Source organism: Sylvia atricapilla, chromosome 6, assembly GCF_009819655.1.
Source record: "Sylvia atricapilla isolate bSylAtr1 chromosome 6, bSylAtr1.pri, whole genome shotgun sequence".
Classification (NCBI taxonomy): domain Eukaryota; kingdom Metazoa; phylum Chordata; class Aves; order Passeriformes; family Sylviidae; genus Sylvia; species Sylvia atricapilla.
The window spans coordinates 18,091,122-18,118,041 of NC_089145.1; the positions used below are offsets into that span (position 1 = coordinate 18,091,122).

At 49.4% G+C, this 26,920-nt stretch overlaps 2 protein-coding genes across 6 annotated transcripts in view; one reads left to right on the top strand and one right to left on the bottom strand.

Annotated features, from left to right (window-relative positions):
* Positions 1-11,183, top strand: part of HRAS (HRas proto-oncogene, GTPase) — a 40,059-nt gene extending 28,876 nt beyond the window's left edge. For both annotated transcript variants that reach the window (XM_066321030.1, XM_066321033.1), the window contains 5 exons: positions 695-848; positions 5,482-5,660; positions 7,872-8,031; positions 8,748-8,872; positions 10,891-11,183. In XM_066321030.1, coding sequence (XP_066177127.1) covers positions 738-848; positions 5,482-5,660; positions 7,872-8,031; positions 8,748-8,867 — 570 coding nt within the window. In that variant the 5' untranslated portion in view covers positions 695-737 and the 3' untranslated portion in view covers positions 8,868-8,872; positions 10,891-11,183. The remainder of the gene's footprint in view (positions 1-694; positions 849-5,481; positions 5,661-7,871; positions 8,032-8,747; positions 8,873-10,890) is intronic.
* A 7,469-nt stretch (positions 11,184-18,652) lies between these two features.
* LOC136362469 (USP6 N-terminal-like protein) overlaps positions 18,653-26,920 on the bottom strand; it is a 75,874-nt gene continuing 67,606 nt past the window's right edge. For all 4 annotated transcript variants that reach the window (XM_066321018.1, XM_066321015.1, XM_066321017.1 and 1 more), the window contains 4 exons: positions 26,111-26,176; positions 24,625-24,724; positions 23,270-23,422; positions 18,653-23,080 (listed from right to left, as the gene is read on the bottom strand). In XM_066321018.1, the coding sequence (XP_066177115.1) occupies positions 21,795-23,080; positions 23,270-23,422; positions 24,625-24,724; positions 26,111-26,176 (1,605 nt within the window). In that variant the 3' untranslated portion in view covers positions 18,653-21,794. The remainder of the gene's footprint in view (positions 23,081-23,269; positions 23,423-24,624; positions 24,725-26,110; positions 26,177-26,920) is intronic.

Below are 26,920 nucleotides of genomic sequence, written 5' to 3' on the forward strand. Positions count from 1 at the left end.
CATGTGAATCTTCTGCTGCTGAAGGGCCATGTGAGGTACACTGCGGAAGTGTGGTTTGCTCATCCTGACCCTAATCATCATCAGTCAGCACCTTTTGTGACAGCATCTCTTTTCCCTTGTTGGGGAAATTCAGCTCAGGGAGCAGGGATGCTCCTTCTGCAGTCCTCCCCCTCATGATGGCAGCACCGTTAGCTGGACAACAGGCAGAGGGTGTGGATGTGCCACCGTCACAACCCTACCGTGCGGTTTGAGGTTTAACGCAGCCTTCAGGGTGAAGACATGGAGATAACAACATATTTGGGCAGGGCTGGACCTTTGTCCCTGCACTCGTGGGAATTGACATCACAACCTCATTGGCTAAGGGTTTCAAATCTATCTAAAGATTTCAGATTGTCAGCTTGAGATAAGGTGAACTGGGCACAGACAGTGCTGAACTTTTCTGCAAAACCAGACTTCTTAAACTTGTTACATTAGTGGTTGATGCACACAGCCCGTACCTCTTGTTTTCTCATCAGTAATGCTCTCCTTCCTCTTGAAGTTTGCTCAAGGAACCTGTGAAATTTGCATCCAGATGGTCAGGCTGAAGGATTGCCACAGACCACAGGATAAACAGAGTTTTTGTATTTGGTTTGATGGATTATTTTGCCTATTTTAAAGTAGCCTCTTAGCATAGTGACCATGTTTGTCCTTGCAGGTGGTGGTGCTCCTGGAAGTCCTGAGCTGGGGTCAGCTGGAAGATGACTGAATACAAGCTGGTGGTGGTGGGAGCAGGTGGTGTTGGGAAGAGTGCTTTGACGATACAGCTCATTCAGAACCATTTTGTTGATGAGTATGACCCCACAATAGAGGTAAGTGGCTCTGGGCATGGGGTCAGGCTGTCTGCATCTTTTCCTCTTGCTTTTCTTCACCTTGTCTCCAACCCAGAGCATGCTCAGTTTGGTCTCAAGGCTGAACTTGAGCAGGGATGTTTCCCTGCTTTGCAGAGCTATTCTGAGTCACTATGTGTGTGTTCAGAGGTCACAGTGACCGATTTAACATCTCCTGCAGAAGGACAGTGGTGTCTGCTGAAGAGAAGTGACATGGGAGGCAGCAGAGACAGGCAGAGCATGGCAGGGGCTGAGAGGCAGCACAAAAGTCTTCCTTTCTAATGAGATGACAACATAGGGAGGGATTAAAGGTTTAGAATTGAAGAGCCATTTTGTGCCTGTGCTTCCATTTCTCCTCCCGTGAAATCAGAGTAAATGTATTGACTTTTTCTGCAGGATGTTTTGAGCTTTATTGATGAAATGGGTTTTATCAGAGCTTGGCTATATTATGTATGTCTGGCAGTCTGAGCAAGACATGCTGAGCAGCTGAACTGCTGTGGCTCCCAGACTGCTGCCTCTGCTTCTTCATAAGGAGTTAAAGGGTGCTGTGTCTGTCTTAGTCGGTGTAGATGGCAGCACTGACCTGTCTAACTCAGCACCCGGCCTGAAGAAGCAGGCAGGGACCCTGTGGTATTCACAGGCTGTATGGGGGCAGAGGGGGATCCAGTCTTCAATATCCATTGTGCTATTATTATTCTCTTTAATGTTTCAAAAACATATTCCATTCTTCATCTGCTTTCACCATAGTTAGTGATGTGCTAATTAGCCTCTGCATGACTTACACCTTTGTTGGGTGAGATGCAGGCAGCAGCCACTGCTCTGCACGAGGAGTAAAGTCCACCCTGGGAAGGGAAATTGCAGCTCTGTCACGCCTCTTGGACAACAACCTCCCTGTCTGCAGTCCTAAAGGATTCTCTACCAGATGTGTATAAATGTAGCTGTGGTTGTTGCAGTTATTATTATCATAATGGCTAAAAGCCCCAGCTGGGATGAGAAATCTATTCTGGTAGGTGTTGTCTGTGTAGTCCCCACCCTGAAGAGCTTACAGCTTACATAAACAAGCAAGACAAGGCTTGGTAGAATGGCAGAAATAGTCTTACAATCCTACAGACGGGAAGGAGAGAAAGCACTTAAAAAGCACGTGCTATTACATCATTTGGCCAAGGTCATCTAGAAGAAGTCCATGGGCAGAGACTGGAATTTAATTTAGGGCTCCTGAGTCTCCTTGCTTATGGATGCAATTCCCTTCATCCCCAGCTCCTCTCCCCTCATGTGGCTGTTGCCAGTAGTATCATATACTTTTCTCAAGAGACGCATTCCAGGTTGTTTTTGGCAAAAGACCTGCTCATGGAGCGCAACTTCCCTGGGGAGACATCTGCATGGATGTATTCTCTCTTGGACCTTAGGTGGGCAGAGGCAACTCTTACCCAGTGATGTGCTGGGTTTTGGCATCCTGTGTTTTTTGTCTCCAGCTGCCTGCTCCCTGTATGTACCCTGCAGGGAATTTTCTCCATGTAAACAGGCAGCAGGGAATGTAAACCTTGCATGGCATTTCCCAGCACACCCTCCTCACTTTTGCAGTGCTCTGGGAGATGCCTGCTTTCTCCTCCACTGTTCGCTCCAGCCCCATTCTGTTGTATTCCTCTTCCAAAAGCTGCCACAAGCTGCTCTTCAACCCTCTCACCCCTGCTACTTTTCCACCTGCAGGTACCACCAGCCCTGATGCCTTTGCAGCTCCCTTGGTTGTACCCTGCTTCCCCTGCTACCCTGGCCAACTACTGATTCATTTCAGGGTGATTCCTTTTAATTATGCTTCATTTTATGGGGATTTAAAAGACAGAGAGCTACCTGCCAGCCATTGAAATGTGACCAACAAACCACCTTCCTGTGACTAAGCTGCTTTGGATCATACCCAGGAGCTGACTATGACTGTTCTGCCAGCTAACAAGCAGCACAGCAATGCTGAAACGAGCAGGATAAAAGGGGGAGAAAGAGGATACATGTATGGGGTAAAGGCGTTGCCTGTCACCCATGTGGATTGAGCACAGGCTGTGCTGCAAAGGGGGTGCTAGCAGATTGGGGTGCACTGAAAAGATGCTCCCTAAAACAGGAGGTGTGGAGGTTTGTCCCCTGTCTGGGGCAAAGACCCTTACTGGGTGTCTGCTCCTCTCCTACCCTCCTGGGTAGGATTCACCAGTGCAAACATTTGGCTATGTAACTCAGCACTGTCCACCCCACTACAGCAGTCTCTCACAGGCCAGCTCTTGGGCTGCCAAGGAGCCTTAGGACATTTGTTTTGGGAACAGGAGGGCCAAGGCAGCAAGAAAAGTTATGCCACTGGCATTGTCCCATGGAATAAAGAGTTTCACTGTGTTGAGAAACTCTTCAGTTCATCTTCTAGCTCCTAGCAGCTAGCTAGTAATGGGCTTCCCAAACCTCTGGTCATATCTTGACTGTAGTGCTTAGCAAATGGGCCTCTTGACCAGGTCCCCTGGCACAGTTGGGATGCTCCCAGCATCCACCTGGGATCTTGAGTATGAAACCCAAACAGATGTTGTTTCTGCTGCCTGGCACTTCACAGCTGAGTCTGGCTGCATTCCCCTCTGCTCAAGGTGGGGTGGGACATGCAGGGCTGCAGAAGAGCACTGAGGCTGCACAGTGCTGGTGTGGGCTGATGGCAGCTAGCCCTGCAGTGGCAGCCATGCCACCTGGTTATGTGGCAGGGACAGCTGAGCTGCCATCCTGAGCTTCCTGGGGAGGAGGAGGTCAAATGAAGCTGTACACAAAGTATTGATGAGAAGAGCTTGTCCCCTTCTTTAGCAAAGCAACCCCTGCAAGATTGTTTTATGTCTCTGCCTTGGAAGCCAGCTGGCTGGCCTTATAGGTAGTCTGTTGATGACCTGAGCTGAGATGTGGGATCTCTTCTCTGTCTCAGCATGCTGGGTGCTGGTGAAACGTCCTGGAACTGGGGACTTGGCAATTTACTGTGGACATGTGTGCCAAGAGGCTGGTCCTCTGTCCCAAGCCAAGGTGCAGAGGTGGGAGGATGCTTTGTGGGGCAGAGAAGGCACTCAGGTCCCCTTGCACAAAGGAGGCTCCAGCTACATTATTGATTAGAAATGGGAGCACATTCCTGCAGGGCAGCCTGCCAGCTGCCTTCAGAGCAGTTGGCTGGAAGCCAGCCTTTCACTCCATGTTTATTCTCAATGGGTCAGCAGTCCACTTTTTGGGAAGACACAGCTGAGAAGGTCGTGGCAGGGCAGATCTCATCTCTGATTTCACAGCCCTCTCTGCAAGGTGAGGAAAGACTTTAATTAGCCCCAGCAAATGATGCTGTTGTAATGAACCAAAGGATAGAGGCCGTGTTGGCCCCATTCCCTTTCTGAGCTGCTGCTGGTCCTGTTAGTGACCTTTGCTGTGTCAGCTGTTTGTCTGCAGACCTGCAAAGCTCATCTGATAATATTGTTGTCGTTGGAAGAGCAGCCGACATTTGAATTCATTTTAAATTGCAGCGTAGCCTCTGCGAGTGGCTGCAAAGCACTGGGTGGTTGTACTGCTGACTTGTCTTTTTCATACCTTTCATTTTGGCTTCCTTCTCTTGCTGAGAGTTGAGGATGCTGCACTGTCCACAGGGGATGGCTGTTGGAGAGGGATGAGGGATGTTCTCCATGCAGGGGCTGCCCCACAGCATCCCTGCTGAGCACTGAGAGAAGCGTAGAGACTGAGCACAGGGAGAAGCGTAGTGGGGAGGAGCAGTGCTATGAGGAGCCTGCCGTGAAAAGAAAACCTTTTGAGGGATGCTCTGGGTGATTTCCAGATCTCACATCTGTGATAAGTTGTGATTGTCTTTGCTGCAGGGAAAACCCCCAACTTCAAAGGACCTGCCTTGATAGTTCTTACCTCTCTTGGAGCCCTCTGGGCACAGACTGGTTGTGGGAAACACCGTGTTCACATTGTGATTTTATTCTTTTTTTTCTCGTGTTTAAAGAAGAGGTTTACCATGGAACCCAGCCTGAAACCTTACTGATGGCAATATTGCCTCTGGTGCCTGATTTGAGATGTATTGGAGGCACTGGATTTCCAGGTTATCCTAAACACCTTCCAGCCCTGTGGATCACAGATAGTGACTGGAAGCCCTGGCTGGCCAGAGCTCCTTTCCTGAGTGTCCTTCCTCTTCCAGCAGAAGGAATTAGAGCTGAGACTAAACAATGCTTAGGAAATAATTGTTGAGGGCTCTGTAGTGTGGTAGAGATGAAGCTGCACCTGGTCTGCCAGAGGCAGGGAATGGGGAGCGGTCTTCTCTGTGGTTCTGACAAACAAGGAGAAACCTGCTTAGCTGCTTAGCTGCTCCCTTTTTCCTGTTTATTATTATTATTATTATTATTATTTTTTTTTTTTTTTATTATTATTTTTATTTTTATTATTATTATTTTTCCTTTCCCTCCTATTTTCAAAACAGATTGAGTTGTCTCTTTAATGGAAGCTGAACACAGGCAGAGCATGACCTGGCATCTTCCCAGGGATGCACTCTATGCACTAAGCTGCATCCTTTGCTTAGCCAGATCCAGGCCCTCCCTTAATGCATCCTCCTTCCTTTCCCACTCCTGGCCTGCAGGATTCCTACAGAAAGCAAGTAGTCATCGATGGAGAGACCTGTTTGTTAGACATCTTGGACACTGCAGGGCAGGAGGAGTACAGTGCCATGAGAGACCAGTACATGCGAACGGGGGAAGGATTCCTGTGTGTCTTCGCCATCAACAACACCAAGTCCTTTGAAGATATTCACCAGTACAGGTCAGTGTCCTGGGAAGGGCCCTTTCCCTGTTGCCCTGTGCAAATGGGAGGCCTTGCTGCTGCACTCTCCTGCCCACTCTTTTAGATCAGGCCCCGTGCTGGAAGCACACACTGCCAGCAAAGACAATTAGCTCAAGTGGCCATTCCCCAGGGAAGAGACAGAGCAGACGGCTAATGTCAGTGACTCCAATAAAACCCTTCCGAAGGGATTGCTTATGGCCTTTGGGGACCTGGTAATGTAATGTTTAAGTGTTTATGGTGACTAAGGAGAGAGCTGATCCTGTATGACCCCCTCCTCTTCCCTCCCTAATTAGTGGAATTGCTTTGTTAGCGAAATCGATCTCAGCGACTTCTGCTGGCCCCAGAGCTGGGAGAGGAGGCTGGGAAGGACAGGGAGAGCCACTTGCCATGCTATCCACTGTCACAACCAGGCTGTGATCTGCCACCTGCACACACGCGCAGACAGTCCTGCCCCACTGAAGCTTTGTTTCAGCCAGGGCAAAGATGGAGCAGAAGGGGAGTCAGAGCTCCAGTGAGGTGATTTTCCCAAGATGTATGGGGAAGCATTGACAAAGCAGGGACCCGTCCCAATTCTCCTCTCTGTTGATGTCACCCCTGCAGAGCTGGAGAGTCAAGGTGATGATGTAAACACAGCAGGAATCTTCCCTGTTTACCCGTGTGCTACCTTAGGGAGGGATCGCTCTGCTTGTGCCTTTTTCTGAGGCTTGGCTTCCATGGGAGGCACTTGCAGAGGATGCAGAGGGCTCTGCCTGTCCACTGCCCACAAAGGACTGTGTATCCCAGTCCCTCATCATAAACCAGGGTCCCAGTAATCCTGTTGTTCAGAGAACAGGCACATTCCTTCCTTGCTCTATAGTCAGAGGTACTGCTTGGAGCTGCTGAGATGTTTCAGTCTCATCCAAAAAGGCTGTTCAGTGTAATAGCTGCACAGGTGCACTAATTTGGCTTTTTTTAGCTGAACCAAAGGACAAAGGATGGGATTTTCCCTAAAGCACCTGAGGGATTGAGCAGCATTCATCCTTGTGCTAGGACTGGTGCCTGTGAATTGCTTGTAGGATGGCTCGACTTCAAGCCATCATGATGTAAATCACTGGCTTTCATCTCCTTTAGCCTGTGCTCTTTGTGTTTGCTCTTTTAAAGGAATATTCCCCAGAGAAAGGCTGGCTCTCTCTGGTTGGTAACCATTTGTAGGTATCTCTTTTCAGCTAAGTGTAGCCTGTGCACTAAATTTAGTACTTGCATTTGCTGATCAGGATGTTACACAGAACATTTAAATGGCTTTATGGCATATCATGCATATAGTCAGACTTCATTTCTATGTTCTACTATGTTAGAAAAAGATGATTGATTCTTTTGTGTATGATAAATGTCCAGCTGCCTTTCGATGGAGATTTGCATTCAATTAAAATGCAGAAATTGGCATTTTAAAATCTTTTATTTGTTAAATTAAAACCACGTTAAATGTTCTGGACCCATGAGCAAAAAAAAAAAAAAAGCTGTTTTGCATCTGAAGTTAAATGATTTATTAAGCAAAGGAAGTTACTATCTATCAGAAGGGAATTGAATGGATTTTTTGTGGTCATAATGGCCTTCAAGATTTTTAGAAGTGGTAGATCTCATCCTCGCCCACCTAGTTTTAGATCCAATGTTGGAATGAAGAACTGAGCATTACAGCTTTTTTAGTTCCCAGTTGGTTTCTCAACTTTGAGTGACCTGAACTAAACTGAAAGAGAGCAAATACTGCCTGTGCATCTGCAGAAAAGGTTACAGCTGCCAAAAGCTGCTTTATCAGCGCAGCAAATTCTGGTTGTAGGTGATTTATTTTTTTTCCCCCCATTTGGGGCGATTGCTTGATCTAAAATGTTGGAAATAGCATTGGTAACTGCTTGAGAATTCATTTTGAGTTAACTTAAACTATCTTAAGCTCATGTCTTAATATAGATGGTCATAATTCAAGTTGTTTTGTAAATAGCTGCATTTAAAGCGCAGAAGTATGTTTAGTTTTAATTTCCAGAAGTGCCCTGTTTTGCTGTTTACTCACTTTTGTGCTGTAGTCATTCACATTTTCCTGAAAGCTCAACTCAAGGCACTTAACAGGAGCAAGGGGTAGCTGTCAAATGTTAACAAAAAAACTGGTGCAGAATGTTCTGGAGCTGCCCCTTCACTTCTTCACACCTCCTCCTCTCGCAGGGAGCAGATCAAGAGGGTGAAAGACTCAGATGATGTTCCCATGGTGCTGGTGGGGAATAAATGTGACCTCCCTGCACGAACAGTGGAGACCCGGCAAGCGCAGGACCTGGCCCGGAGCTATGGGATCCCCTACATAGAAACGTCTGCCAAAACCAGACAGGTAGGAGGAGACTTCTAAACAAAATGCTCTTTTTCTTTTCTTTCGTCCATTGCTGCCCTGGAGGGGCAGGAAGGGGCAGGCACCACCTTGCAGATAGATGGGTGTTAGGGATGGGCTTAGTTGCTTCCTCAAGGCTAAATGTTCCCTCAGGATGTTCCCTCCCCAGTCCAGGCTTGAGCCTCCCATCATCATACTGTGGTAGCAGTGAAGAGATGCCTTCTCAGGGCTTTTTCCAAGGCTCTGGAATAACCTCCACAGTCACTGCAAGTCAGCTAAGCTCAGGTCGCTTGGCTAACCTAATCCATGGCCTATTTTGGCAGACCTACAGGCAGAATAGAATATGCCAGTGCTTGAAAGGACCATGTGGAGCTCCCAAAGCTCCACAGAGGTGGAAACAGAATTGACATCTTCAATGATCTAGTGGTGGCTTTTCTCTTGGATAGCAGACCTCATTCAGGCTGCTGAGAGCTGATGGATCTCAGGGACTTCAGAGCTCCTTATCCTCATGGTTGCTCATTCAATCTTGCTCTCCATTTGAGGGCCACACTCAGGGAGCTTGATTTGTTAGTCTTCCCAGCTTGGTTCTGTACCTTTAACTCTGCAATCTGCACTGCTGGACAGTGCTAGGGACACCTTGTTGGGGAGCAGAGCCCTCTCCTCTCTCCACTGCCCCTCCTCAGAGTGGGCAGTTGTTTCAAGCCGTGCTTTTTCCCCAGGGCGTTGAGGATGCCTTCTACACCTTGGTGCGGGAGATCCGGCAGCATAAGCTGCGCAAGCTGAATCCCCCGGACGAGAGCGGCCCCGGCTGCATGAACTGTAAATGTGTGGTATCGTGACTATGGTGAGTGGTGGAAGCAGCATATGGGGTGCAGTGGGGGAATGTTGGAAGCAAGGCAGGAGGTGAGTGCAGATGCACTAGCCTGCAAACAAATGCAGCAGGATCAATTTCAGCAGCAGGTATTTTTTAATGAAACACCTTTCGGATTAAAGTAGCATTTTTTCTGTCAAAACATAGGTAAGTCAAAATTCCCACTTTCCTGAGGAATTGTGTGGCAGGAAAGTGTTGTTTATTTTTTCCCCCTTATTTTGTGCAACAAAATTCTATGCAATTGAGGTTTTTTTAAAACCCTGTTTTGTTGTGCTTTCCCCAGGAAAGCTTCTTCCCATGCTGCTGATCTGAAAGAGGAGTTAAACTGGTGTCAAAGGTGTACAGATCACTGCATGTTCACCAGACTGGCTCTAGAAGGGTTCAGTTGAAGAGCTGGCTGGGTGCATTGCCTCCTAATGCACTGACATAAATTGCCTCATCCTAAAGCTTTAGAGCAGACCTATCTCACTGTGGAAAGTCCTGTGTTCCTCAGAAGAGTACTCCCCATTAGATAAATCCTCTGGGATATTTGGAACTGATGCAATGTTGAGAATTAGCCATAAGGGGGCTGTTTGCTTTTATAAATGTTGTGTGCTGTAGCCAGAAACAGTGTTTTTCAGATTGTTTATGTTCACTTGCCTGTTTTTCTTCTTTTTCTTTCCTCGATTTTTTTTTTTTTTAATTATGAGTTTATTTAAAACACTGCTGGAGAGCAGTCAGGAAGCGTTCCTATTATTGTCCCTCATGTGCTGGCTGGCCTTAAGTGAAAGGCCTGGGAATATCTGTCTGTAACCAACTCCTTCCATGGCAGAAATTTAGAGAGGGGTAACTGGGGATGAGTCCACCAAGGAGACCTATTTCTTAGGATGTCTGGAACTGGGACAAAAGCATGCATAAACATTGCCCTTAATGTCCTTTGGGGAATCTCCCAAGCACCTGGACTGGCCCTTCACCCCTTTAAATAACTGCTGGAGTCCTAAAGAGAAGTGCACTGTTTCAAGAGATGGTTTTAAGAGGGTGTCATGAAGGTGGAGATGGACAGCAGGTTTCCTCTGAGGATTTTTGAGCTAGAGGCCATGAGCCCAGCAGAGCTCTTCCTCCTGCCCCCCACTCCCAAGGAAAAAAAAGCCAACAAAAGAGTGCTGGCAACGTTTGCTTCCTACGAGCAAACACGCACCCCAGAACCCCACCCCTCTGCTCCCATGGCTGGGGGCTGAGCTGAATGCTGTGCCCAGCACACTTATCACTGCTAAGGGAGGTTTTCCAGATGTTTGTGTCCTCCAGATGTTCAGGAGCGTTTCCTCCGGATGGGGATATGAGCTCAAGTCTTGTTTCCTGCTCTGGCTCATAGCTGACAGCATGGGCTTGGCAGGCACTGCTGCTCGCTTACACCAACTGCCAGGAGCCTAGTCTTTGTCACAGCCCAGTGGCAGCACCAGCTTGGGCAAGAAGGGCTGGGAAAGGGTCACTTGGAAACACTCCTATGCCCGTGCCTTTTTCTGCTCAGGCAGAAACTGGAAACAAGACATCCCAACTTAATACAGCTGCAGTGCCCAAGAGCAGAGAGGGAAGAACGTCAAGGCACAAAAGAAGTGAGGCAAAGACATGCTGGGATTTGGGGAGAAGAAGGGTCAACAAAATTTGGCTGCATTTGCCCTGAACTCATTTTGTGCTTCCTATCATCCCTGGAGGAGGTGGAAAGATCTTGCCAAACAGTGCCCCTTCCCACAAGGAGGTTCAGAAAGAGGCAGAAGGTCTGGTGAGGTGCCCAAAGCTCACCCATCACTCCAGTGACTCCAAGACTTGTTCCTTCAGCAGATATGCAGATGCTTTTCTGAGCCAGGCTCACACATCTACAACCTGTTTAGCCTTTTGCTTTCGCTCTGTGGGCACTAACAGGGTCATCCCAAAATGTGAGGGGTGAGTACTGGGAACAGCCCTGCTGGTTCTGATGGGGATTGCGTGCTCATGAGAGTCCTCTTGTGTTTCAGCTGTCTGGACCGTGTCTTGGTGAGGTTCCCACTGTGCAGTGCGCAAGGAAAGAGGTGAAGCAAAGGAAGAAGCAAACGGATTCAGAGGAGGAATATGGGGGGGTGGAGAGGAGGAGGAAGAGGACAGGAGGAGCATGACTCCAAGGACTATCTCGCACTTCACCCAAGCCTGCGGCAAACAACTTTTTTTTTTTTATCCCCATCCCCTCATCCTTTGGTCTCCTCCCACCCCGGCAACTGTACAAAGCCACAGATTGAATCACAGTAAATTATTATTTGATCGTCTCAACAAATCACCTCGATGGCTGTGTTCTCCTTCCAGAGGCTGCTGCTGCTGATCCAGAAGGATTACTGGTGGGATGGTGGGGAGGAAAGGGTGCTGAGATTTGCCTTCCACAGACCAAGGTCATGCTGTAGATCACGGAGGTGATTGGGGTGGGAGAGACAAGCTCTCAGAGCAAGACAGCTTGTCTCTGTCTCCAGCAAGTCTTTGTCATGTCCTTCCCAGCCCACATGAAACTCTGCTGGCCAAAACGAGTTTTGGGAGGGTAGAAGAGTTCAACCAGTCCAAGCCCATCCTTGGCACCCCTTGAGTGCTTTGCTTTCTAGTCCTTGTGGGATTTATGGCCTGAGATGCAATGCTTGGAAGGGAAGAAACATCAGGGAGGAGATTTGAGAGCTGGGTTGACCTTAGCTGGTACCAGTTTGTTGCTTCCCTGTTTCCTTTACTGTCAGCTCTTTCTGGCGTAAGACCTCCATCATGTGTTGTGCTCTAGAAGTAAAAGTAGGACTTTTTGGTCCCCTCCAGCCCTAGCTATGCTAACACCTGTGTAGCATATATGCCTTGAGCTGCTCCAGTATGTACAGGTAGGCAAATCCTCGTCTGCCCTGTGCACAGCTTCCTTGCTGGTGAGCATGTTGAGAAAGGCTCTCCTGCACTACAGAAGTTGTCTGGCTGCTCAGGAACTAAGACTAAAGGATTCAGGCATCCAGTCTCTGGGTTTAGAGTGAGTGAGAGTGTTTTGGATAAGGGCTAATCTGTTGGGAACCTTGTCTTTGCTCAGCTCTGCTCCTTTGGAGTTTTTGCCTGAGCTCTGACCCATGTGCCTTTCACGTGCAGCCCCAAGACAAGGCATTGTACTCAGCACAGCGTGTGGCTTGGTATTCACTGTCTTTACCTCTTCCAGGCTATTGCACAGGCTAATTTAGTTGGCATCCAGAATTAGAAGCATCAAAGGGGGAAGGTGATCCAGCTAACTGCAGCAGGGAGCTGTTCTGCATGGGCTAGCCCAGACATGAAGAGGTGCTGGGTTTGGCAGCCAAGGTTGGTCTGGGTTGGGAGTGGTGAGGGCGGTGTGTGAATCACATGCCTTACATGACAAAATCAGTGCAGAATCCCTGGTCAGCCCCAGCACAAAGCCACAGCTCACCCAGGGCTTCCAAACATCCATGCAAGCGACCTCCCATCCCGCTCCCCCATCCTCCATCATGCCAGGCAGCACCAGAATTAAAGCAACAGAATTCAACTCCCATGCTCCTTGGGGGTGCTGCCTTTTGGGCAAGAGCAGACTTGTGCTAATGGTTTGCTTTCTGTAAATGGCTGCTCTGAACTGTAGGGCACAGCCCTCACCCTGGCTGCAGCTGCCTGGCACCCTGTTCCCACAGAAGAAGGGTTGATATCAGCTCCTGGAGTGGGAGAAGTTGCCCAAGGAGAGAGTGCCCTGCCTTTAGCTGGGTATGCTGTTTGCAGCAGCATCTGTCCCTGTGCTGGAGGATTGCTGAAGATGCTGAACCTGGTGTTACATGGTGGGACTGGACAGAAACTCCCAGAAAACCTCCCACTCTAAGTTATTTCAAGTGTGAAGCCTGGAAGTGTGGGGTTTGTTCCTAAAGTTGGCATCCTGTGCACAACTGGCTGCAGAATAGGGATACTTTGTCCTTCTAGAAGATGGTACAGAGGCCCTGGCTTGGTAGTGTTACTGCACTAGGAACCTGGTGTTCTTCATCTGCAGTAGAACTTATCCCATTCTTTCCCCAGGCCCTTGGTGAAGGATGGGATAGATCTATATGGAGGCCTTCAGAGGAGAAATAACATACTGAGGCTCTCTCCAAGACTGGATGGCTCTAACCACTGAGAGTCTCCTTTCATTTCTGGCTGGGAGCCAAATGCAATAGTGAAGTACTGGAAGCTGCAGTCAAGGAAGCTGAGAAGCTCCAGGGAGCACCAGGGCCGAGGTGTCTTCATAGGGCAGGCAATAGCTGCAGTTCCAAGAGACTGGCACATCTTGGTGAGGGTGTGCTAGATCAGCACTGGCCAGAAGACAAACTACTTACAAGAGTTTGGTAAGGAGCAGAAAGCTGAAGTAGGAGCATCTCCCTTTCATCAGAGAGGTTTCTGCACTCAGGGTAAGGTTTTCAAGCTTGTCGAACAGTCCTGGCCAATGACAGACCATCACAGAAGCTGGTGAGCTTTTTGCTGAAATTAGAAGGTCACAAGAAATTCAGACTCAGGTCATTGTTCAAGTCCATCCTAAAAGCTGGAGGTAGGTTAGGAGCAAAAGGAGGTGCTAAAAGCTTGACACCACAGCTCTTCTCTAAAAACTACATATTAATTGTGTATTAATGTTGTACTGCATCTTTGTTTCAGGAAAAGAATCACAGCAGATCAAGGCACATCAGCTGTGATCTGGTCTGATCTTTGCTGTTGGCAAAAACGAGATTGTATCACTTCTCTCAGGTGAAGTTGTTACTCTTGACTTGGTTTTTTCACTTGCTGCCTTGGTGCTGATGATTTGGGAATAGGACATCATCTTGCTGGCCCCTGACAGGCACAAGATCAGTACATGAGCTCACAATGTGTTCTCTGCTAGCTGAACTTCTCAAATCTGAAAGTAATACCAGGATTACAGTTTCAATGGAGTGAATTTAGGTTTGGAGAACAAATTGAGGGGTTTGGAGTTGATTTTCCCCAGAGTTATTCAAGGCACATTTGTTCTAGAAGTACCTGGACTGGAAGATGGAGTTTTCAGACATTGCAGTTGTTTTCCTTATGTTAAGGACTTTGTCATGTACCACAGTTCTGCTTCAGAGGCATGAGCTCAGGTGAGCAGAATGTACAGTTCTTTTGCTTATTCCTGTCGTATAGCTGAAGCTGGAAAAAGAGTCCACAGAGCTGAGCTTTTTGCTATATTTGAGTACATCAGCTCACCTCTGGCTGTTGTGATCTCTTCAGCTGGCCATGGCAAAGCTGAACTAAACTTGTGCTGTGCTGTGGATCTCCAGCCAGTGTGAAAACCAGCTTTGAGAAGGCTTCAGTCAGCATCCTATTGATTATGTTGAGACTGCATATCCCATGATGGAGGAGTGCCACCTTTGAACCCGTACTTAAATGACAATAGCTGATGAGGTCTGTTCGAGTCTGGTCAGGTCCAGATGTCTCTGGACAGACGTAATACACATTCTTCCCTCACATCATTCAAATGCCCCACACCCTGTTACAGAGGGGTTGGGGCTCCACAGACATCACAGCTGAGTCAACTGCCGGAATTGCTTACAGGTCGTAACAATGCTGATCAAGCGGTGAAACGTATCTCATGCCTTTTGGTCAGTGAGGTCTTCCACAGGAGCGTTATCCTAAGACACCAAAGAGGGTGACTCCAAAGCAGGTGAGTGCATGGTGCTTGCTGAGGGCTTTGGTAAAGACCTGGGCTGTACAGGAGCTGGCAGCAACGACTCAGTGCTGGGGTGAGACCTGAGATGTGAGGGTGGTGGTGGGGGCAGCTGAATGAAAGGCTGAGTTTTACAGAGCAGCCTTGGCTAAATGCTGGTCTCGTCCTCCTCGCCTGCTGTGTGGCTGGGTAGAGGAGCAGACCAGGCTTCCCTTCTGGACTACACCCACTGCTGGAAAATTCTCCAGCCTAAGCAGTACTTCCATATCACTTTTTTGCCGTCACCATAAAGGTAAGCACAGCCACTCAAGAACCAGCTTCCCCAAGCCTGAGGTTATCTGTGTATGTAGGCTCAGATGTTCCAGGAACAGGGCTCTGATGTGAGGCCAGGATGAGTGGCCTCCAGGGCACCAGGGTGGCCCATGCTCTTAATGGTATAATTGGAAGAGGGGCTTGTGATACTGCATCCCGTGTAGTCACAGGTACCTCTAAGGGACTTCAGACCAGTTTTGGACAAAATTAGAAGTTTCTTAGTTTACTTTTCTCTGTGTCTTAGGAGGAGCCTGTTTTACTGTGTGGAAGAATAGCCAGGCTTTAGTGACTCAAATCCCTTGGACTCATGTTTTTGTGCGTGCCTTCTAAGCCTTCTCCATCCCCATCTTGGGCTCTTTTCTAACTGCTGCCAGTGAGGAAGGATGCTTGTGGGATGGGCCCACCTGCTGCATCTCCTGGTGAGATGCTTCAGCTGTGCTTTGTTTGTCGCCTGCACTGTCCTGGTGCCCACAGCATTCTAGGTGAAGAGGATGCTGGTGTGTGCCCTGTGGGGCTCCTCAGACACTGGGGCAGTAGGATTTGGGAGATGGTTGGGGAAGCAGTCAGATCTGCCTCTTTAAACTGCCATGCTGTTATTTTCTCCATATGCTGCTTTATACTTGGCGATGTACTGTAGAAAGGGGGTGACATTGCTCAGAGGATGGTGTGACAGCCACCATCCTGGCCACCAGCAACTGGTGGGAAGGGGAAGAGGCAGATGGGCTTGGCCCCAGATTCAACTACTTTGCTCTTGCTATGGGTTGAGTACAGGGTCTGTAGCTTAGGTACCACCCCTAGCAAGAGCTGCTGGGACTGGGATGCCCTTGCTCTGCTCCCCAAGTCCCATTCACTACTGCCATGGTCCCTCTGCAGCACACAAGGAGCACAAGAGCAACGTGACAGCAGCATGCAGCTCCCACAGGTGCCACAGCAGCAGATGATGGATGACAGCACAGCAGTACTACCATGGCAGTAGGACACAGCAGCAGGTGAGCAGCACAGCAAGCCCAAGAGGAGGAACACGCCCAGGCCCAGCCAAACTCAAACTGCCTCTGCCAAACTGGCTGGGGCACAAAGCTGCCAGACACAGCACACCCATCTCTCTCCCCCTGCTATATCCTGGGAGCAAAGCCTAAACCAGCACAAAGCCTCGCTCCCTCCCTCAGTTTGGCTCTGCTCCAGGCTCCACTTAGCATCAATTATTCAGTGCTGACTGACTGAAGCCTTGCGGAAGCACGCAAGGGTTGATGAGCTTTCCATGTCATGGGAGGTGGGCAGGGATGGTGATGAGCACAGCCAGGGCTTGGCAGAGAGCCAGCAAGGGCAGACAGACATTGTCTCCTGCCTGTCCCAGCTCCTGCCATTGCCAGTTTGGCTATTCCTGAGCCAGGAAGGACTAGAGCCACAGGGGGCTGCCAGGGCACCAGAGCTGAGCACAGCTTAGGGAGTTTGCAGTTCTGCCTTGAGGACCAGCCCTGGGAGCTGGAGCACTGCTGTGACAACAGCAGTGGCTCCACCAGGAAAAGGGGATAGATGATATGGCAAATACCAAGTGCATTGGAAGGACCAGTCCCTGGCTGATAAGACCACTAGAATTTAAGCAGCAGCTTCAACACCATCTATAGCATTCATTTGCTGCTGGTCCCAATGCTGTCCAGCAAATAGGTTATCTGTAACCTTGAGCTTTGGGACTGTCCCGCACTTTGTCCCCTGCAAGCAGCACTCAGGCCCTGGGGGGCACAGAAGGGTGCAAAGGGTACTGCTGGAGTGACACTGGGGATGTCTACCCTCCTATCCCCTCAGGGGTATCAGCACCTCCCTGCTGCAGGAGCATTCCATGACCTGGTGTTCCTGACAGCAGCTGGAGGCCAGGCTGGACACCAGGCATGGCTTATGTTCACCCTGAGGTCTTACACTGCTCTGGTAAGAGAGGGAAGGGCTTAGGCTTACCTGTGGGCAAGTCCCAGGGGTAGTCTCCCCCTGGGAAGGACTCTGTGCAGTGGGTGCTTGGCACCCGAAAACCATACCTGAGAGCCCCATCAAGCACCAGTTCAAGGCTGGGTACCTCTGTAGCTCCTGCATTAGCTGCTGGGATGCTGTCAGAGGAGGTGGTGGAGCCATGTCCTGCAGGGACAGGGTGAGAGTACCACAGCCGTAAGGCCATAACTGGGCACATGCAGGGACTCTGGGAATCAAGGATACCAATAAGCAGTATCTTACTCCTTTTTTTCTTTTTCCAACAACCAAGTGAACCAGGGCTGTTTAATGAAGAAAAACAACCCTCAAACCTGGCACAACTGCCCTTCTGCTCTCTCCTTGGCAGGGATGCTGTTTTAGCAGTTGGATAAATGCCATATCTAAACCCTGCACTGCCTGTCACGTAGCTAACTATAGCAGATGTTCAAACCTGGTCCCACCTGGCACTGCCTGAGAGCCAACAGGTTCATGGGAGCTGGTGGCTGGGAGGTGATACAAGGCAGTTTATGCAATGAGGCTGCTTGTGAGCACTTGGAACACAGGAGGGATGAGGTTTGCTTCACCTCCAACCAAGGATCTCACCCTTGCTCACAGAGCTGCATCCCTGTGCTGGTGTATAAAGGCACAGGAAATGTGCCAAGAGCTGCATCCTCAGGGTGCTTCTGTACCAGGAAACACTGTGGTGTTCAGTGATGACGGGGCTTTTTGTTTCTCTGTGGTGTTTCAGACCAGGTTTTAACCAATTAATATAAATGAGCTAATTTAAGGGCACTGGAGAGCAATTTTTGTTCCTGTTTGACCTCTTAGGTGAGGCAGGGCAGTGATAGAAGCAGGAAAACCAGCCTACAGTTGGTGACAGACACACGGGGCTGCCTTCAGGCACTTAATTCCTAGGGTTCCATTTAGCTAATTCTGGCCCCTCCATCTGCTGTCAGTCTTTGTGCCCTCTGTGCTGCTCCGGTAGAGACAGACACCCTGTGTTTACCATAAACATGCTGCTTAACACTTAAGTGGCAACTTTCTCTCAGGGGAGCCAGAACACTGCTCACATGTAACACCTGAAAGGCAACAGTATCACGGTCATCTAAGCCCAGGAAGCCCTGGCCATGAAATGTGGGGGGGTGTCAGAGGTACTGCTCACTCACAGCTTTTCAAAATGCATCTTCAGCTGTCAGCAGCACCACCTTACGTTCCCAGTGCCTGCTGTAAACGTGACTCAGCCCTGACTCACGAGTGTCAGTTGCACCCACCCACCCACCCACCTACTGTGCAAAGAGCTGTGTCCACCCGCTCCCCATCCTGTCCAACCCTCCCTCCACTGCCTACAGGCAGGAAAACAAACTCCAAACACAAAATCTTGGCCAAAAAACAAGCTTTGGCAGCGCTGCTGATTGGCAGCTGTGTGTCAGAAGGGATGCTGCCCTTTGCTCAGTTGGGAGAGGACCATGGTAAGGAGAAAAGGAGCATTTTTCTTTCCACTGCTGCTGGCCATGCCTGTATATAATAACAGTAGAAAATCAGGGAGGAAAGCAGAGATGGAGCAGGATGGACCCATTACAGCTGAAGTCAGTGATTGAAGCTAGAAGTCATGAGGAGAAGGCAACTAGTCTTGATGCGGCTTCTGATCTGTAAAAAACCTTGTGGAGTCTGAATTTATGCTAAACTTCTTTAACCATTGTTACAACCAAGTAAAACACAGCATCAAACACTCTGGACAGTCTGGATCAGTGTAAAAAGGAATGATTGACTTCCCCCCCCCGCCCAACCCCCCTTCTTTAAAAAAACCAAATTGAACAAACAAAAAAGCAGGCATAAAAATGTTTTTTTCTTAAAAGTAATAATTCTAATACATTAGAAAGAGTCATGGAAGAAGCGTTCCACGCTGTAAACAATAGCAAATAAAAACGAAAGCAGATGGTAGCCAGGCTCTCAAAGTGCATGGCCAAGAAACCCTAACCTCAACCTCCAGCCCCTGCTGGAGCTGGGTCCTGTGGCTCCTGCTGCCTGCCAGTGCTGCAGCCACTCAAAGTGCTCTATCACAAACAAACAACACAAAGAAAACCAAACTAAACCTAAAAAAACCAAACCCACAGCGTTGGTCTTTACCTCTACATGGAAGGCAGCAAGACCAGTGTTGTCTCAGGGCTGCAAGGGCAAAGATGGGAGAGCTGCTTTCCCACGTTTGCTCACGGTAAGAGTGGGTTTTGCTGAAGGGTTGGGACTGTTGCAGGGGGCTGGGCAGCGCTGCGAGTGGCTTGGGTTACATAATTAGTACTGCTGAGCTGCCACCCTCATCCTTCTCTTCATATTCTGAGGCTGGGCCAGGCCTTGCTGCCACAGACCCACCATGGCTGCAGCTTTGTCTGCAGCCAAGAGGCAGAGGAGGAGACAGGAGTGGGCATCTCCTTGGGGATCATGCATTGATGTGTTCAAGTGAGAGCATCACACCATGGACAGCAATGCATGTTGCTGGTTGTTTCCCCAGACCTGAAGATGACTGAGGACCTTGCTGCTCATTCCTATTAGGGCTTGGAAGGAAAGACAACCCCCACTCCTTGCCCTGTCAAAATCCGTGTTGAACATCATGCACCAAGTGCTGTGCATTTGACAGCTCTCCAAAATTAGAGCAGACCACCTTTTTAAATGTTAATACTGCAGAACATCCCAGACACACACTGCATGAGGAGTGCACAAGCAACACGATGTGCAAAGGCTGTGTGCCTCAAATGAGGGAGAATGGGTTAAAACAAAGGGAAAGAGGTCTCAGCTCTTGCATCAGATGCATTAGAAGGTATCCTGTGTAGACTTCAAGGAGAGGACAGAGCCCCAAGCTACAGAAGCCAAGCCAAGATGTCACCAACAGCTCTCAGATGCTTCTTGTTGCTTCCCAGTGAGCTCCTCCAGCCAGTGGGCTGCTAGCAAAAGGCAGTGGATATCTGTCCTGAAATACTGCTCAGGTATTTTAACACACAAATACATTTTAACTATACACAGTTACGGAAAAAACATACTCTAAAAACAATTCAAGCACCATTGTCCTAGAAAGGACCTGTGGTGTCTCAAAACACAAATACTGAACATTCAAAGAGCACTTTTCCTAAAACAGCAACACTTGACTCCTCACAACACCCCTGAGAGGTAGCTAATAGGGTTATCCCTGCTCTGCAGAGGGAGAGGATAGGCAAGGTTGGAGGTTCAGTGGAAGATGGGGCCTGGGACAGAGCTGGGGTTCCAATGAAAGCTGAGGGTGCTGTGGTCTGGCTGGCTACATCCAAAGAAAGATCCTTTTGACACTCCCTGCTGCAAACATAAACCACCACACGTACACAAGGCAAAATAAACCCTGATAAATCATAGAACCATAGAATAGACTGAGCTGGAAGGGATCATCAAGTCCAGCTCCTGGAACCCACAGAATAATTTAGTGGAAGTTTTCTGCTGGGCTTTCATGTAGGCTTTAGATCAGGTTATGCAAGTGAAGCAGCCTGTGAGATTAAAAAAAAATAGTTTTCAAAGTCTCCTTAGAACTTTAAGGAGCTTTTGCCCAGGATCACTGTTGATGGAATCCCACTTGCAGTCCCACCTAAGGTGGCACTTGCAGCTACCTCTTCTGGACAGCAAAGTCTAATCCAGCATATCTGGACTACTTCCTGCTTTTTCACTGATCTGCCTTCCTGATGAAGCCCTTTCACCTCTAGAGGTGAAGTAGATGCTGGAACCAGAATTTTGGACCAGCTCTTTCTAGGGGGGGTCTCTTCAGATCCCTGCACACCTCCAGCCAATGGCCTGGGCTGTGCAGCAGCAGCACCCTGGCATAGGGAAAAGATGGACAGGCCTCTACACCTTAGTGCATAAAGGGCAAGTGGGCACCCATCATGTCCAAGTTTCCTTCCTGTTGTTAATTCTGTGTGGGCTTGACCAGAAGGGCTAAGATCAGGTTCTGGGTGATGTGCTTTCCCTTCCCCAATTCCTATGACCTTTCCACTCCGACACTTAACTTACTCAAAGCAAAAGTGGACTTATCTGGGGCACTGTGATTAGATGCCATCACACCTCCAGCAGCTTGGTAGTGCAGGCAGGTTTCCTGAGCCAGCAGCCCCTTTTCCTGTTTGGGGAACAGAAAGGCAGCGAGCCCGCTCGCCGCACTGGCCCTATGAAGGAAAGGCCAGCAGAAAGGGTACTCAGCCCAAGACCAGGCGCCACCTTCATCACTGTCCTTGTCACCTTGAGAACCTGGTGGGAAAAAAACACTCTGCTGGCAGCCCCCCACAAGGCTGATACCAAGGAGATGTCCCAGGGACCCAGATGTTCAATCTGTCCTTCTGAACACCATCCAGCGCAGCAGCAGGAGCCAGATGCAGCTGGGCACTGTTTTGTGGAATTGCATAGAGGGGGCAGCGAGCTGCCTGTGTCCTGCCAGGATGCCATGGCACTGCCTGGAAATTCTGCTGCCTACAACTGCAGGTCTGGGAAATGAAATAAAGATCTATTGCTACAAAGGCCTTTGAAAGCAATGCTGTGGCTGTGCCGATGGGGCATTTTAAAGAAAGTATTTTGGACTCCAACACCTTGTGCCTGCTTGCTTGGTCGAGGGTTCCCACAGCAGACAGGAGCAGGAGGAAACACGCAACAAACTCACCAGCCCTGTCTTTTCCCCCAGGTGATGGGGCTGGTGGAGCTTTGAGGAACAAAAAAATGAAAGCATTTTCCCATTTGTCCATAGGAAACATGCAAATCCAATCTGCTGGTGTCTCCTAGTGCTGGTGGCCACCACTTTGTCTCCTTGCTGGGCACTCGTACCAAAGCACAGCTTGACGGGCGATGGTGCTGTGCTGTCACCCCAACAGCCCTGCTGACAGAAGGAGATCCTGTAAATGGGGCAAGGGTGCTTTCTCCAAAACCCACTTCTTCTCCCTTAACTTCCCCTTCCCCATCCTCACTAGAACGTCACTGATTTGGGCAGCTTTGCCAGGGAAGGAGAGCCCGAAAGGAAACTATTCTCTGAGCGGGATTTGGCAACCTGCGGCAGTGATTTGGTTTGGGGCTCAGTGGGGGTCGTGGGGCTTTCAGTGCATTTAATGGTTTATGGAGGCTTTTCTGGACCTCTGCCTCCTCTGGGTCTGATGTACGAGGCGGCAGCAAGGGGGGGGTAGGCAGGGGATGTCCAGTCTCTGACAGAGGCAATGCCACCTGCTTTCTGTTCAAGAAGTCCTGCTCTGTCGCATGGGCCAGGTGGAGTGGAGTTGTGGTTTTGATAACGACATAGGGGCTGTTCCCTTCCACTGGAGGGGACGGTGCCCGCTGGGCGGGGCAGCCCTCGGCCAGCCCTGCTGCCTCTGGCTCTCTGCTGGCCAAGACGGGCACACTGCCCCCCGCCTGCCTGTGCGCGGGCAGCGCACCCACGGCCTCGGGCCAGCGCACGATGCCGGTGGCACTGCCCAGCCCGTTGTGCTGCAGGCTGAGGAGCTCTCCTGTGGATGCAGCTTTGGATGCCGAGCGCTCCAGGCCCGTTTTGTCCGGCAGCACCACCCTGCGGTGCCTGTCATCCGCCGCCTCCTCCCCGTGCTCGCTCTTGGGGGAGCCATCGCTCTGTGATGTGCAGGAGAGCTGCTGGCAGCTGGATGGCAGAGAATAGGGGGCTGCTTCCAGCACTGCGTCTCTGCTCAGTGAAGATGCCTGTTCTCCCGCCGGCTGGGCAGTGGGATTTGGCTGCCAGACTGCCTGGTCTGCAGTGGAAAGATCAGTGGTGCTGGAGTCAGGAGGAGCCAGCCTGTTTTGGAGAGAGGAGTCTAAGAAGCAGTGCTCATCTGGGGCCTGGAGGGAGACTCCATGGTCCACCACAGCACAGCCAGGAGCAAGAATAGGCTGCTCTGGAAGCAGGACCATGGGCTGGAGGTGTTGCTGGGCCTGTGTCTCGCTTGCCTTCTGAAGAGACGATGGCTGCCCGTCCACGATGGGCTCCACCTGACCCTCCTCATTTGGTGGCTGCCCATCCGAAACAGGCACGTTTGTTGCTTCAGCTGCTTCGCTACCCTGGAAGGTGGGAATCCTCGCTTCCACCACTGTCATTCCTCCTGGTGCATCAGGAACTCTGTGGGGATGGGACTCCCTGTCTGGAGTGTGCTCACCCACCCGGCCATTCTGGCCATTGGCTGCTGCATTTTCCTTTATGGCTACTGGGTTGAGGGAGAGCTCCAGGCCCAGGGGTTTCCTTGGAAACTCCTCAGGCTTTGCTGCATTGGAAGCAGAGAAAAAAAATAAAACCCAAACTGTGCATCAGTTTGTTTTTGCACACCCTGAATGTGAGGAAGACAGATGCTTCCACACAACAGATGCCAGCCCCTCTGGGCTGCCCTGGCTCCCAGCCACACGAGCAGGATGCTCTGGTCCCTGCCGGGCTGCCCACCTTCCCCTCTACCCACCTGGTGGGGGCAGGTCAAATTTCATCTTGCGCAGTTCAGTCATTGACACCTGCAGCTGCTCAATGACAGCGTCATCCTCATACTGCAGGGAAGCAGCAATTTTCTCCTGCAGAAATTCACGTAAATCTTCCAGTGTCATCTTCAGCAAACGCTCTGGGGGATGGGAGAAGAGAGTAATGGCAGTGGCACAGACAAATCTCAGGGTAGCACAAGCATGAGTTACACCACACTTTGGTTTTATCTGGCATTCTGTTGCTGCTCCCACTCCACAGTGAGACAGCTGGAACGCTTTTGCCTCTCTCCCACCGCACCACTACTGCTCAGGGTCATCAATACACATATATATCCATGCCACCTGAGCAGTAGCTTCTCAGTGGCAGGGCTGAGAGCTGTGCTGACGAGGATGCAGGCTTTGGGCCATTTCTGGAAGTTCTCATCAATGCCTCTAGGAGGAGGAAAAGGTCCATGAGACAGGCCCTGAGCATCAGGCTGAACAACCACTGCCAGCAGCTGCCACCACCAGCCAAGCATGCCAACTTGCACCAGCCAGCAGGCAGGGATGCAGGAAGAGGTGCTTGCCCTTAGAAAGGTTGCAGACAGGGGTGGGATACAGACAGGAATGGGTTGTAGGAAGAGATGCCAACCTTCTCTACACATTCCTCAGGGAGGTAAGATTTCACAGCCAAGCTGAAACATCTGCCTGCCTGCCAGTTTCCCACTTTTTGCAGACAAATAGGATACTTCAAGGTTTATTTCTGGATAGCCTGTTCTTCATTTAACTGAGGAACAGGGTGGCTGTTTGCAGAAGCCAACACATGCAGTCCCATATATTCTGCTGTCCTAAAGGTTCTCATCATACACTCCTACCCCAGATGAAGGCCAAAAGAGTGACACAGCAAGGCTATCAACTTATTGGAGTAAAGGGATTAAAAGTTACAAAGATCTCAAGGTAGAAACATCCCTGCCTTAATGTTATGCAAGAAAACCAGGTTTTGATCATTTTAGAAGTGTATTAATGGCTTTATGTGTCCCTCTACAGACTTTTCAGTTGAGCCACCACATAAAGTTCTGCAGACAGATGGGCTGCTGTCTGTCTTGCCCCTGAAAGCAATTTGTGGGGCATAGTACATAGAAAGATGCAGCTGGGAGTACTGCAGGTGTGATTTCTGTGTGCTGAGCACACCAAGTCAACCCCTGTGGCATCTCATTTCCTCCCCTGGACTGTGCCTTTGCTGGCCAGCACAGGGCACCAAGAGGATGGAAGTGGCCAGCAAAGCTTTTCAGGTCAGCAGCACAAGCATGACCCAGCACAGTGCCACTACAACCCTAGGGGATGCAGTCAGGTGGGACCTTACTTTTGTGCAGTTTGAGGATGGTGTAAGCCATGGCAGTCAGCACCCGCTCTCCTTCCAGGATGTAGATATCCCAGAGCCGCAAGGTCAGAGTGAATGGGGTCTGTTTCAAACACACAAACAAATCACACATGGGATGATGAAACAGAGGCTGCTGCCATCACTGCATTGCCTTGCATCAAAACACACAACAGGGTGTTTTGCAAGTCAGGAATTCATCTAAAACGCAAAAAGCATCTTTTATCATCTATAGTTTTGCCTTAAAGCTAATGAACTTGGGTGGCCAGGGAAATATATAAAACCCATCCATGAATGCAGAAAAAAGAGAAATTTCCCTCACGAGCACACTAGCAGATGGATTTCCCCACCCTGGAGGACGTACCATCATCTTTCAGCCTTGCGAGTGCAAAAAACAACTCCTGTATCCATCCAGATTTCCCAAAAGGAGTATTTATGGGATAGGTCTGAAAGCCCAATGATGCATCACTAAGTATTAAAAAAATCATTCACCTGGTGTCCAAAGAAGACATCTTTCTTATACACAAGATTAATTCTGCCTGGTAAAACACCTCTGCAAAGAGGTTTTAATTTGCACCCAGACCCAATCTGACAAACAGGATTGAACTGATACCCAAAGTGATGGAGTAGCCCATACCTCCCAGCAAAGATCTAAGGCACCCAACCAACAGAAAAATTAATATTAATCCTACTGAGACGTTTGGGTTCTAATTTAGGATACTGCACTGACTCCCCAGAGTCAGTTGGCACAACTGACCATTGCAGCTCTTACCACACGCTACTGCAATTAAAGGGATTTTGCATTTCATACAGCTTTTAGTGGCAAAAGCAGTGAGTTCACTCTTGAGGGGAAGAGGCTGTCCACTGTTCTATAGAACACAGGACAGCAGAAAATTGAGACTGGAGCACAGAGATATCTTGAATATTAGCAAGTCTGGACACTACATTCAAGTCCAGTAAGCACAATGTCGACCCTAAAAATAAAGTAGTCTTGGCTTAGGACTAGCAAATTAGCTCTAGACAAATCAGGTAATTTTCTCATGCTTTCACACATCTACAGTCCCAGTCTACCCCTTTGCCTGCAGCTGCTGCACTGCTATTTGCTGAGGTTTGTGCCCCCAGCTCTTCTTCTTTCTATATTGTTTCCAGAGCCAAAGTGAGGTTAATTGCCTTCGCAGCAGTGCCAGTGGGCAAGAGAAAGATCTCTCCTGTCTCTGAAGTTATACTTCTGAAGCTGAGCCATCTCCCTGTGACTGCTTGTGATGAGGCAGCAGGAATTGGCTTGTCATCAGTGACATCCAGTTATTTTTAGCTCCTCCCTTATTAATTTTTTTTGCCTTATGAGCGTGTGCATAATATCCCACCTTATAAAATATTAAGATCTTCGAAGTATGATATTTACAAAAAAACACAGGCAGATTAACCATGCATGCAAACAGCAGAGCAGCAAAAAACCCTAGAGCATCCTTACCCGGTCAATGAAACACTGCAAGAACCACTTGGTTGTGTAAATCCCAGTAGTCATTTGCTCCTTATCCTGGGGGAAGACAGCAAAGAGAGACAGGCATTTCACCAGGCTGGTTACTGGAGGTTCAAGCAGCTCATAAGGCTTTGAGGGAGGCTGGTTGGTTGGTTTACTTATTCTAGGGTCTGGGTGCAGGATGTGGCTCTAAGTTAGTCTCCCATCTCCCAACAAAGCCTCTGCTTTAAACACCACTGTTGAAGCCCTGCTTTGGTCCTTTGCCCAAGACATCTATTGAACCTGATCCTTGATGTGGCCAGACTTCAGCCATAGCATTGGAAAGGGATTTCTGGGAGAAGCTTTCTTGGCCTAATACCTATTCCAGGGATTTATAAAAACCTTCCAAGGAACTCAAACCACTCACTCCTTGCAGACTACCATTTGGAAGCACCACCTCGTTTCCATGGCATGGCACTTGCAGGAGCAGGACAGCCTGACAGGCTAAGGAAAACTCTTAAAATCCTCACCATCACCACCTCAGCCTAACACTTTTCCATCTGGTGCCCAGTGCTGGGATGTGTGCAGAGCTGACATGACCTCTGCCGCAAAGCCAACAAAGGAGTGGGGATGGGAAGAGAAAGAAGCTCAAGAGATGAACGGCCAACTCCAGCCTTTGCTTTTGGCTGGTGCTGTGCACGTGCAAGCCTGGAGAGCCTTCAGCAGCAGGAGGAATGAGTAGCTTTCTGAGTGATTCCCATCCGCTCCCCTGCCCATGACTATAATTAAGTGAAAGCCTGACATGGTTCTGTTTCACTTTTA